This window comes from Neophocaena asiaeorientalis, unplaced genomic scaffold (genome assembly GCF_003031525.2).
Source record: "Neophocaena asiaeorientalis asiaeorientalis breed wild unplaced genomic scaffold, Neophocaena_asiaeorientalis_V1.1 scaffold67, whole genome shotgun sequence".
NCBI lineage: Eukaryota > Metazoa > Chordata > Mammalia > Artiodactyla > Phocoenidae > Neophocaena > Neophocaena asiaeorientalis.
In genome coordinates this window covers 4,341,984-4,354,814 of record NW_020173731.1, presented here as the reverse complement: position 1 = coordinate 4,354,814, position 12,831 = coordinate 4,341,984, and the positions used below count along the sequence as shown (strand labels likewise).

General features: G+C 38.0%; 1 protein-coding gene across 3 annotated transcripts in view; it reads left to right on the top strand.

Annotated features, from left to right (window-relative positions):
• Positions 1 to 12,831, top strand: part of RPS6KC1 (ribosomal protein S6 kinase C1) — a 209,075-nt gene that overhangs the window by 158,712 nt on the left and 37,532 nt on the right. For 2 of the 3 annotated variants that reach the window (XM_024751108.1, XM_024751106.1), the window contains 2 exons: positions 7,373 to 7,420; positions 8,634 to 8,766. In XM_024751108.1, the coding sequence (XP_024606876.1) occupies positions 7,373 to 7,420; positions 8,634 to 8,766 (181 nt within the window). The remainder of the gene's footprint in view (positions 1 to 7,372; positions 7,421 to 8,633; positions 8,767 to 12,831) is intronic. The other variant, XM_024751107.1, reaches the window with a different exon arrangement.

Genomic DNA, 12,831 nt, shown 5'->3' with positions numbered 1-12,831 from the left:
CTAGCACAAATAAAACACTGGTAAGACTTCAAATAATTTTTTTCTGTTCCCTTTACATCACAGGGGTACCTTTTATGCTTTGCTGAAAATAGATGCTTGAGAGTAGTAAATAAAAATGTCCTTTAGGATAGAGTTGTAAGTATCCATGTCAAATTTTACTTTTCATACTTCAGTTCTTATCAGTGAAACAACTTTTGTGAGCTTGACCATTAAGAACAGATTGATTTCATGGCATATAACAGGTGAGAAGTTCCTCTACACAGTCTGTTCATGCTGATGCTCCGGATGCTGCAACTTCTCATGGGCAGAAGTGGTAGGCTGAGTATCTTTTGCTTTTGGAGCTGCTGGGCAATGGTACAGGGAACATTGCTGGCCTTCTGATGTCAAAGAAAGAGAAAGTTAGACCCCAGTGGGGAGAATTGTTGGTATTAAAGGTCACCTAGTACTCTTTTGTTTTCTGGTAGTTAAATTTTTTATAAGATTATCTCATGAGCATAAGGTATGGAATTAACAATCAACAGTAGAAATACATTTTGAATATTCTAAGCATATAAAATGAGATGGGTTTTAGCAATAAATATAAATAACATTTGATTGTCATCCTGTGGTATTGACAGGGAGAGCAAAGGTTTAGTGCTTTAGGTTTGTTGTTCAAAACCATTTCTACAGAAGAATAACCTTACTAGCTCCTGTAAAGCTGCCAAGATGAGTTTGGTTAATAACTCATCTAATAGTGGTCAAGTTAAGTGTGGACTTTTTTTAAAAAGAGAGTACAGTAAGTATAATCATATTTATCTGGAACTATGTTGAAAAAGACTCTCTAACTTGTGGAATTGGGCTTCTCTGTTTTCTCTGGCTTCTTTATTATGTTGATCCCGTTCTTTTCTGGTATGTTTGTTTATGTGTGAATTCCCAGCAGTATAACTTGCACAATTGAAGTCCATTTAGATGACATCCCGTCAACACGAATGGTACTGTGACACCATTAAGGGAAACGCTGTTTGTCTGGTATGGCTATCTCTGTAAGCTTTTCTTAAGCATTAAAAAAAACACTTTTATTAATTGTTCTGGAGTCCTGTGAAGTAACTGGCACCAAAGCAGAGATAGATATTCCCTCAGATAACCCAGGTAGTCTTTCTTTTTCAAGGAATTGGAGTTGAATTTACTTTTAGAGACTTACAGACTTTGAATGTCAACCTTTAAATTAAGTATCTAAAAAAATTAAAAAATGGGTGGCACATCATCTTCACTGAAGGGAACTATCCATAATTCCTCACCACAATCATAGTGTCTTTATTGCTATTTGTCTCTTTTCTTTTCTCCAAATTTATTTTTCATATGCTTAAAGAAAACTCATCATTTGATACTTTTGATATATTCCCCAACCTCTCCTATCTTTCCAGAGATAGTACCTAGTTAAATATTGGGCTTTCCCCATTCTAGTTAACAAAATTGACTTATAATCAATTGGAGCTTTTCCTGCTACTGTTGCGAAAGAAGAGTAGGCAAGTCTCATTGTGCTGGTGGAATTGAGGAGCAGATGAGGCTAATCCTAAAGGCATAAGTTGTCTGTTTTTTGTTTTTTCTCCCAGTTAGGAACAGTGATTCTATATATTACCACGGGCAAAGATGAAGTAATCTCTCCTGTTAGACCATATGCTAATATAGTGCTGATAAGTAAGTGTGAAAAATGAAAGGGAAAAATACATTACTTGTATTCTTTCAATAAGGTATGATATCCAAGGTAATTATTTCATGACAGGTTTAGTTATAGTACTTGTTTTATCATGAAACAAAAGATGGTTTTAGGAGTCTTTTATTGGGAAGACAATTGTATCACTTAGTACCAAATTAGACTTTTGTCTTTATAAAGGTGAGCAAACCCATGAAGCAGTTTTTAAATTGATATGTTCTAGTCCACAAATGAACGAATTCTGTTTGAGGGTTAAAGAAGCTATTATTTTGTCCTTTATGCTGACAGCTTCATTACAGATTGGCCTGCTGTTGGCATTAAAAAAATGTTTGGCTCCTTATGATCTCTGTGCATGCAACTATAATATTAATGCAGCGCCATAGCACTGTTCATTAAGAAATGACTCTAAATGAGGTTGAAGCGTGTAAATTTGGAAAGATACAGATGTTAAATGCAGTCGTTTCTCTTTGTATACAGCCGCATGGCTAATAATTTCCAAGTGGCTAAAGCTGTTGTTAGCAGGAGTGCTGGTGTGTTAAGAATGGCTCTATAAATAACTTTAAGAACTGAAGTTGAAGGTGCTTCTTTTAAAGACTACTGTTAGCTAAACATTATTGCCAAACAGATGGAAAGCATTCACCAGCCTGATGTTTTTAGGTCTAATTATATTATCACCAGCCCTGTATGGCTCAGTTGAAGAGGTGTATCCAGAGGCCAATTTATAATCATTTAGCCAACACCTGTTTGGGAGAAATTGACAGTCAAAGGGCACATTTAAAAAAAATCACATATGTTCTTGTGTTTATTGCCTCAATGTGAACATTGTCTAGTTGCAGACAAACTTGGAGAAGAAAGTAAATGTAAACAAAGCAGCCCTTCTCAGCCATGTTTATCGATCTTAATGTGGCCTTTTTATCGGATCCACTTCATGCTTCATGGCTAAGTGAGACCAGCAAAGAGATATCACTCCTGATTTATGCAGGTACATTCTGTTCAGTCGATTAAGAAGTTTCTGGTAGAAAAAAGTTCTTTGCTTTGTACAGCTTCCTTTTACCTAGTGAAACGTTTTCTATTTCACATAGAAGTATGTTATTTAAATTAGGATTGGAATCTGATGAATAGCTTAAAAGAGTCATAACTTGATGTGAAAACACATGAGATTTAAGGAATACTGAATGTCTTCACAGACTCAGTAGATGTTTATTGAGCCCTCCTTTACAGAGGTGTACCCGCTTTTGCACTCATGATATGTTAATTTAACTGTCAAGGTTCAAGTTCTTTGAATGTGCTTCCATGCCTAGGAGGTTCAAGATTGGTGGTGAATATAGCTCCGAGGGAAATTATGGGCAAATAGGTCTACGCTCTCTGAAAATAGTTCAAAACCTGATGATCCTACTAACTCTTTCATTTTAGTGTTTTTCCTTCTTCTGACATACTTCTCTTTGGAAAGACATGTATACGTTGCCTCCATTTTCTTATCACCCATTACTAACTCAGAGTAGTTGGCTTCTGTCCCCACCAGTTGACTACATGATGTAGTATTGAAAGTTATGAGCGATTTCCTAACTGCCTTAGGCAGTAGTCCCTTCTTAGTCCTCATTCTTCATGGCTTCTCTTTGTTGTTTGGCACAGGTGATTACTCTCATTGTAAGCATTCTCTTTTCCTGATGTCTGAACCACTATATTTTCTGGGGTTTTTGGTGTATTTCTCACTGTACTTTTGGTTGTTATTGTGTTATATACCCTCAATATTCCAGCTATGTATACACAGACATAAATAGTATAGTTTAGCAGTTAAAGAGGAAGAGCCCTGGAGCCAGATTGCTGGGTTTACATTTCACCTCTAGCACGTCTTAGCTTTGTGAGCATGGTCAGGTTAACAGTTTTATGTTTGTTTTCTCCTCTGTAACACTGGTTAATAAAAGTATACCTACCTTGGAACGTCCCTGGCTGTTCAGTGGTTAAGACTGCGCTTCCACTGCAAGGGGCATGGGTTCGATTCCTGGTTGGGCAACTAAGATCCCACATGCCGTGTGGTGTGGCCAAAAAGGAAGAAAATAGAGTATACCTACCTCATTGGATTGTTAAATGAATTATGTGATTTAATTCCTTAAACCCCATCACAGTGCCTGCTATAAAGTGAGCATTCCATTGGGGTACTTCCTCATGTCTTTAGCTGTTATTTTTATGGAGATTGCTCAGTTACTGTACATCTTTAGTCCTGACTTATTTTCTAAGCTCCATTCCCAAATTGCTGTCTACCTTCCAAACTTTTACACCTAAATTCATTCACATATGTTTATTGAACAATTACTGTGGGAGACGGATATGTGTTGGAGGAAATACAATTTCTGCCCTGGATTAGCTTTCTATCGCTGCATTACAAATTACCACAAACTTTGCAGCTTAAAACAACTAAATTTATTATGTCAAAGTTCTTTGGATCAGAGGTCTGACATGGGTTGCTTTGGGCTAAAATCAAGGTGCTGGCAGGGCTGCATTCCTTACTGGAGACCTGGGAGAAAATCCACTTTCAAGCTCATTCAGGTTGTTGGCTGAATTCTTTTCTTTGTGGTTGTAGGACTGTGGTTGCTGGCTCTCAGCCAAGGGTTGTTCTTTGTTCCTAGAAGCTGCCTGCTCCTTCTCATCCTTGCTGTGAGCTCCTAGAGGGCTCTTTCCAGTGCTTATGTGTGGACCTCCATATCCAGCAACAACACGTCCCTCTCATACTTCGAATCCCTCTGATTTCCCCTTCTGCCATATCATTTTTGTGCTCTCCAGTTCTGGACAGAGACAGTTCTATAAGGGGTCATGTGATTTGATTAAGCCCAGTCAGATAATCCAGGGTAATCTGTTTTAAGGTCTGTACCCTAATTACATCTGCAGAGTCCTTTTTGCCAGTAACATAACATATTCACAAATTATGGAGATTAAGATATGAGTGTCTTTGGCGACTGTTATTCTGCTTAAACATGCTGATAAAAAGCTTGAAATTTGGTTGGGATATAGACAAGTGACCAAATAAAACCAAATTGAAGAGGCTGGTACCGTATACAGTGGGAGAACAAAGGAAGAAAATGTCAGTGACATTTGAGCTGAATATGGAAAGATAAGTGCTTGTTTGATAAGGGGCTGGGTGAACATTTCAGGGAGAAGAAGCAATAATAGTGATAGCAATAATAGTAATAACTGGCTGTACCAAGCAGTTTTAAAGCAGTTTAAAGATTATCTCACTGAAATTCTCACAAATTGTAGATACTATTATTATCTACTGTTATGGCTTCTACAGATGAAGCTATAGTATCTTCTGTGGAGTAGAAATGGTAAAACTGTCTTCTTGGGTAATTGAAGGAATTAACAATGATTACACATGACTAAAGCACATATTAAACACTTAAAACAGGGGAGGCGAAAGAGAGTAGAAGGTGGAGGAGAGAAATACTTAGGAGGTAGAATTGACTGGACTTGGTCACTGGTTATGAAGGTGGGGGCAGGGGAGAATTCATGGTGACTTAGGGAGCTTTTTGATTTGGGGGTGTTCCATGGGTGGTGGTGTTATTCAATATGGTAAGAGGTGAAGTGGGGTTTTGTTTTAGTTTTAGTGAGGACAGGGCTTTGGGAAGAGGAAGAGATGAGTTTAGGAGGTATCTGTGGGAATATTCAATTGAAATTAATGGAGTTAAAGAATATAGGTCAAGCACTCAGAAGAGGGGTCAAAGATGAAGTTGTCACTATTACTTAAAATTCATCAGGTCTTAAATGGTTCCTCTTTGTAACTCCCATTTCTTCTCACCATTCTTTTATTTATGTATGTATTTATTTGACATCATTATTGAGGTATAGTTGCTTTACATTGTTGTGTTAGTTGCTGCTGTATAACAAAGTGAATCAGCTATATGTATACATATATCTCCATATCCCCTCCCTCTTGTGTCTCCTTCCCACCCTCCCTATCCCACCCCTCTAGGTAGTCACAAAGCACCGAGCTGATCTCCCTGTGCTATGTGGCTGCTTCCTACTAGCTCTCTATTTTACATTTGGTAGTGTATATATGTCCATGCCACTCTCTCACTTTGTCTCAGCTTCCCTTTCCCCCTCCCCATGTCCTCAGGTCCATTCTCTACGTCTGCGTCTTTATTCCTGTCCTGACCCCAGGTTCTTCAGAACACTTTTTTTTTTTTAGATTCTCTATATATGTGTTAGCTTATAGTATTTGTTTTTCTCTTTCTGACCATTCTTTTATTTTTCTAAGCTTAATATCTTCTTTTACCCTTGACTTCCAACTCTCTGGAGGGGGTGGGGAAAAAAAGCCCTGTTTACAGTGTTTGCAGATTTCTGTGGTGTAAATTCTCCCGCGATGGCCCATTTCGGACTCTGGCTGCTTTTGTGCTACAACAGCAGAGTTGAATAGCTGCAACAGAGACCGTGTGGGCCTGCAAAGCCTTAAATATTTACTACCTGCATCTTTACAGGAAAAGTTTGCTAACCTCTGCTATAGTGTTTCTCCAAAACGATAAGATTAACATAATATATAATATAAATACTAAGATGTTTATAAAATATAAACTATAAATATGGTAGCATAATTCCCTATCTCTGTTCACTCTTTTTTTTCACCAGGATGGGTGCAGGGGGAGTGGATAGTTTGAGGGGGCAATGTGTGAGATTATGAGGGGTCTTGAGGTCATTTTTTTTTTTTTTGAGGTCATTGTTTTGAATGTGTGCTTTTTCTCTGAATGAGAAGTGACATGATATAACTTATGTTTTTAAAAGCAAACCCTGCCTGCTATTTTGAGAATAGACCGTAGGGCAGCAAAGATGGAAGCAGAGAAATCTGTTGGGACACCATTGTTATAATCCAGGTAAATCTTTGTTTCATTCAGGGTAATAGCTGTGGAAGTGGTGAGGTGAGTTCAGATTCTGGATACAATTTGAAGATAGAGCTGGCAGGATTTGCTGATGGGAAAAGAGGAGTTAAGGATGAGTCCAGGATGGAGAAGTAGCACCAGAAGGGTGCCTTGGGTTAGAGCCTGGGTTATTGAGATCACATTGTAGCAAGTTGCTACATTAGACGTTTTAGGAAGAAAACTGAGACTTCACTTTCTGTAAAAAAAATTTTTATTTTATTTTTTTAAAACCATATATGTTTCATGAGGAAAAGTTCTTTTTCTAAAATAATTCTTCCTTTTAAGAAATATATTTAAAAAATAAATCTAGGAAAATGTAGTAGTGTTTCTAAAATATGGCATTTTTAGAAAGGAAACACACTTTTAGATAAGACTGTTTTAATCCTGTGATTTGGCGACTTAAAAAAATCAATTCAGAAATTAACAATTTTGGCAGAGTCAATTTCAACACTTCCCCCAAACTTTTAAAGTATAGTTTCAAAAAGTTATGAGTTCAGGCTTCCCTGGTGGCGCAGTGGTTGAGAGTCCGCCTGCAGATGCAGGGGACGTGGGTTCGTGCCCCGGTCCAGGAAGATCCCACATGCCGCGGAGCGGCTGGGCCCGTGAGCCATGGCCGCTGAGCCTGCGCGTCCGGAGTCTGTGCTCCGCAACGGGAGAGGCCACAACAGTGAGAGGCCCGCGTACCGCAAAAAAAAAAAAAAAAAAAAAAAAAAGTTATGAGTTCATGTTTCATTGTATTGTAAATAGGTTATTACTCATGTCTTTTATGTAGGTTTTACTTGTAATGGACACAAGGACAGAACAGACATTCATTCTAAAAGTAAGTAGAATTTTTCTGTTTAATGAATTTAGAAATTTATTTTCAAATTATGCTTCTGAAAGAAAATAATTTTTTTCTGGGTGTTTGAATGTTCTTTTATGTTTGCAGTGATCTGTATTTATTTTACTTTGTGTCCTTCCATCACAGTGGATAAATACTCTATAGCATACATTTAAAAAGAGGCTTAGGTTACAGAGTATGGAGGAAATAATTTGGATAAGTTGAAGACTCATTTTATGCTGTTTAAATGTATAGTGTATAATTTAAATACATCTCTAGTACATTTTGCATAATATGTGAAGACCACACGCAATCGTACCTTTGATTATGATTATAATTCTTAAGAGCTGAAATTTTGCCTTAAAGTCTTTGTTACAGGTATTTGGGAAGGTGTTATCTCTATCCCTGGCCCTGTCTTTTTTCTAAATTCAATTTTGATTCTCTGTATTACTCAATTTGTAATTAAATGAATAAAGGAAGAAAAACCCCTCAATTTTGTAATTTCAAAATCATATTTGAAGTGGATTGTGGTAGTACATATTCTAAAAGTATCCTAATTTAAGCATTTCCACAGCATCCAGAATTAATGAATTTCAGATTAGTTTTATATTTTTCTGATATTTTTTCTTATCAGCATGGCAGTTGGTCACAATGACATATACTGAAATAAATTTCTTTTTATGAGTATACTTTATCACTGGCATTTTCTCAGATTTTTAAACCAGGGTATGACAGCAGAAACTACACATACCTTGTTCCTTTGGAGAAAACTTAAAATGATCTTTGTACTTTTTTGGAATAGATTTTTAAAACTGCCTGTTTAATCTAGGAATGCCTTTTGTGTCTCAGGAATTTGAACTGATCTCACGATGTCTACTGCTTTAAAGATATACATAAGTAAAATAAAACTTAAGAAAAGGTCATAGAGAAATAACTGTGTGTCATCCTGATGACTTAGTTTGAGAGCATCTCTAATAAAAACACTGACCCACGTAATTGATTTTAATGGCAGCTTTGTGGCATCTTCCGTTCTCTGGATTCACGCCAGATGCCATCAGCAGAGCCTCCAGGGACTGAGGGGCATAGAGCAGCAGATGAGTGGTTTCTCTGAAGCCCAGGGTAACTCGGATAGATTAGTTTGGTTGATAAACACAGAGCACAGCAGGCTCCAAAGGCAACTGAGGGTACAACTGACCTTTTTGTTCTCTGTCAGGGTCTAAGGAAAAGCAGTGAATACAGCAGGAACAGAAAGACCATCATCCCCCGCTGTGTGCCCAACATGGTGTGTCTGCACAAGTACATCATTTCTGAGGAGTCGGTATTTCTTGTGCTGCAGCATGTGGAAGGTTGGTTTGTAGTTTAAATTGTTTGTGGAGTGAAGAATGTCACCTGCTTAGCTTTTTAGTTTCTATGTCCTTCTTACTTCTGTCATTACTTGAGCGGATAAAACATAGGAAACACATGTGAGAAATTGTTTCCTTATTCCTCTGCTCTCCCTCCCTAGTTTGAGTTGTGAGGGAGAATGAAAGCCCAGGCGAGAGGCAGATTTCATTTGAACTGTAGTAACATTCTTAGATATACTTAACTACTTACTCACTCCTAGGATTGGTCCAATATGATGAGAACTTTAATGTGAATGTGTGCTAAGAGAACTAAGTTTTATTTTAGGGATTTCTCTTGTTTTCTGCTGAGAAGATACACTAATGTTAGATGACAAAATGAAGAGCATCCCCTGAAGAATTAATTAATTACCTCCTTTTTTAGAAGGCATAGGTATTTGCTTAACATTTGACATTACCTAGTTATTCTGATCTGGGTTTTTACGAATACAGCCATTGGCATCACATATGGGTACAAAGCAAAGGTACAGTGCTCTGCCTTCAAACTATGAAATTTCAGCTCTTCGTAAAGGGAAAAGGTGGCCAAAAAATACTATATTTTGGTTTGTTTTTGCCCTTTAACACCTAAATTTAAAAAAATAGTCTTTTATGTAGAATGAACACAGCATATAAATATTAATCCACAAAATAAATATTGCCTTTTGGCTTTTGAGAGGTGTTCTTAAAATAATAAAGAAAATTAAAATTATTTTCCATATTTCCTGAATTCTAACATTACTGAGAATAAAGAACTACTGTGCTTTAGTAATAGGCATAACATTTGAATTGAATGCATTTTCCCAGGAAAATGAGTCATTGCTTTGTGGAGTGAGGTCTCGTATGATAACTAATGTAAGATTTTTGGCGGGGGCAATAAACTATTAATATTGTTTATTATGAAGTACAGCACAAGATAACTACAGATGGAGGGAAGACCTCATATGTAGTATTTGATAGGAAATTCAGAAGGGGCTCCATGGTCTCTCAGGTATTAAGAGAGTTAATTGCGTGTGTGAATTGGATAACTAATTCACCTTTGTTCAGATATTATAGACAGCTTTTATCCGAGGATACCGGTGCATTACAGACATTATTGAATTAGAGGTCATGTCATCTGATAGCGAAATACAGCCACCTCTGGTGTGGAACAAAATAACTTGCGTAGTAATAATCCATAATAATTTAGAACAAGGTCAGTAGGATGAATGTAATTATAGTCAATATTCTATTACCCAGTGTGGATTACTCATGTTGGAGATTATCTGTGGCAAATTTTTAATCCTCGTGTACCTCTGCTATTTGCAGCTTCCTCTTCCTGTTTTTCCTTTGCCTTCTCCAAATACAGTACTTCATTTTTTCTTGTGCCATCTTCTCACCTTCTCTTGTACTTCCCAAAGCTGATATTTCAACTGATTTTACTTTGTTACTATAGAGAATGTTTATAATATGCTTTAAAGCCATAGACATGCATGTGGCTTTCAAATTTTCCACTGTTTTAGATTATCTTTACCAAGTCTCTTTCCTTTATTGTTGACCGTACCTGACTTTGAATGGTTATGTGACCATAGAATTTGTCCTGGATTATTTAAACTTGGGGGAGTGGGCAGGAATCTCTTTTGACTACTCATTTCAGGTGTTTATTGTTTAATTTTAAGAAGATTTTATAATACAAATATATTGGATTATGGTGTAAATAGGGACTCTGGATTCATTTAATATTCAGCAAATTTATTGAGCATGTACTATCTATTAAGCTTTCTTTTAGGTGAACAAAGCAGGAAAAGAGTCTGACTTTTTGAAACTTACATTCTTCTTGTGGAGAGTCAAACAGAAAAACAAAAGCATGATAATATTGGCTAATAATAGGGACCATACTCATCTTTAATACAGAGAGCTCTAATCGAGAATGACTGGGGGACTACTTTAGACTAGTTAGTCAAGGAAGCCCGCTCTAAGAAGGTGACATTTAAGAGGAGTTCTGAATGACAAAAGAAATAACCGTTTGGATGTAAGGGGGAAACCCATTTAGGTATAGGGATCAGTGTAAGAAATAGGCAAAAAGAAACTTGCAATGTTTGATGAACAAGAAAGGAGACGATTCAGTTGGAGTCTGGTAGGTGAAGGCAGTGGTGGCATATGAAGCTGTTGGAGAAGCAGGCAGGAGCATGGTAAGGGCTTTGGCTTTCATTCAAGTGCATTGGGAGACCATTGGGCATTTTAAGCAGTGACAATGTCTGATCTACATTTGAGACAATCACTCTGACTGTTGTATGTGGAATGGATTATAGAAAGGCAAGAGGAGAAGCAATGAAGTGTAACAAAGTAGTCTAGGCAAGAGATGATGATGGCATGGCCTTCTGGGATACTTGTGGAGTTGCTCTGAGGGTAGTCAGTGGGACCTGTGATGGATTTGAGGTCAGGGAGAGAAGAATCTAGGATAATTTCCTGGATTTGGCATTGAGCAGTCAAGTGAACTGGCAGACAGTGTGTTATCTTTTTACATGTCAGTGGTACTTTCTTTGTTACCTCTGTGAATTAGGAGGTTGTGCATATATCATAAAAGCATCACTTTCATATACGTGAATAGCTATTACTGAAAAAGTAAACACTGAGGAATTGTTTTCTCCATAATATGAATCCTTGAACATTTATGATTTGGGCTTTAACTCCCCTTTGCTTAACAGAACTATTCATGATTCACATGAGTCTCTTGGACTAATTTTCATAACATTTTAAATTAATTCATTTAGAAATATATGGAGTGCTCTCTGGGATACAGGCTTAGCTCTAACATGGCAGTGAGCAAAATAAAGACTCTGCCCACGTGGAGCTTGCAGTATAGAGGCAGAACAGACACTAAGCAAATACATAAGTAAATATATGAGGGAATGCCAGAAGGGTGAGTTGGGGGTTGTTATTTTATAGAGAGTGGTCACCTTATTAAGAAGGAGACATTTGGCCAATGACCTGAGGGAAATGAGAGAGGGAGCAGATGTGGACATGGGAGGGAAGAGTATCTTGGCAAGAGGGAACAAGTACATAGGCCTGGAGGCAAGAGTGTATTTGCTGTACAAGAAACAGCAAGGTCAAGTGTGGCTGGAGCAGAATGGGAAGAGTGGTAGGAAATGGTATCAGAGAAGTGGGGAGGCAGGTGGGCAGATCCGGCGTGGTCTTCTAGGCCACTTTAAGAACATAGTTTTTATTCTGAATGGATAGGAAGACCTGGGGGACATTGAGCAGAGCAGTGACAAGGTAGGGATTACTCTGGTTGCTTGGTGGAAAATAGAATCTAGGAGGGCAAACTCAAAAGCAGGGAGACCAGGGCTTCCCTGGTGGTGCAGTGGTTGAGAGTCCGCCTGCCGATGCAGTGGATGCGGGTTCGTGCCCCGGTCCGGGAGGATCCCACATGCCGCGGAGCGGCTGGGCCCGTGAGCCATGGCCGCTGAGCCTGAGCGTCCGGAGCCTGTGCTCCGCAACGGGAGAGGCCACAGCAGTGAGAGGCCTGCGTACCGCAAAAAAAAAAAAAAAAAAGAAAAGAAAAAAGCAGGGAGACCAGTTTGGAGGTTGTTGCAGCACTCCAGGTGAAATCGACGCTGGCTTCCACAAAGCATTAGTGGTGGAGGTAGTGAGAAATGCTTATTAGATTCTGAACACATTCTGAAGGCAAAATTGACATGACTCTGCCTTGTATGACTCCATGGTTTTGGGCTTAAATAACTGAAAGAATGGTTTCCATTTACTAAGATGAGGAAAGCTGTGGGAGGAGTAGATTTAGAGGGAAAAACCAGAGATTCAGTGTTGGACATGTGAGTTTGAGATGCTTATTAAATTTCCAGGTGGTGTTGAGTAGGCAGTTGGATATGCCAGACAGGATTTTAGGAGAGAGATTTAAAATGTTTATTTTTCCTATTAATGGATTTCTTATTTTAACTCTGTTAGAAGAAGAAAATGTGGGAGAAACAAATGTATTCAGTCAAGGCTATATGTGTTATTAAAACTTTAAGTTCCTAAGATTAGGGATTATGATTCATT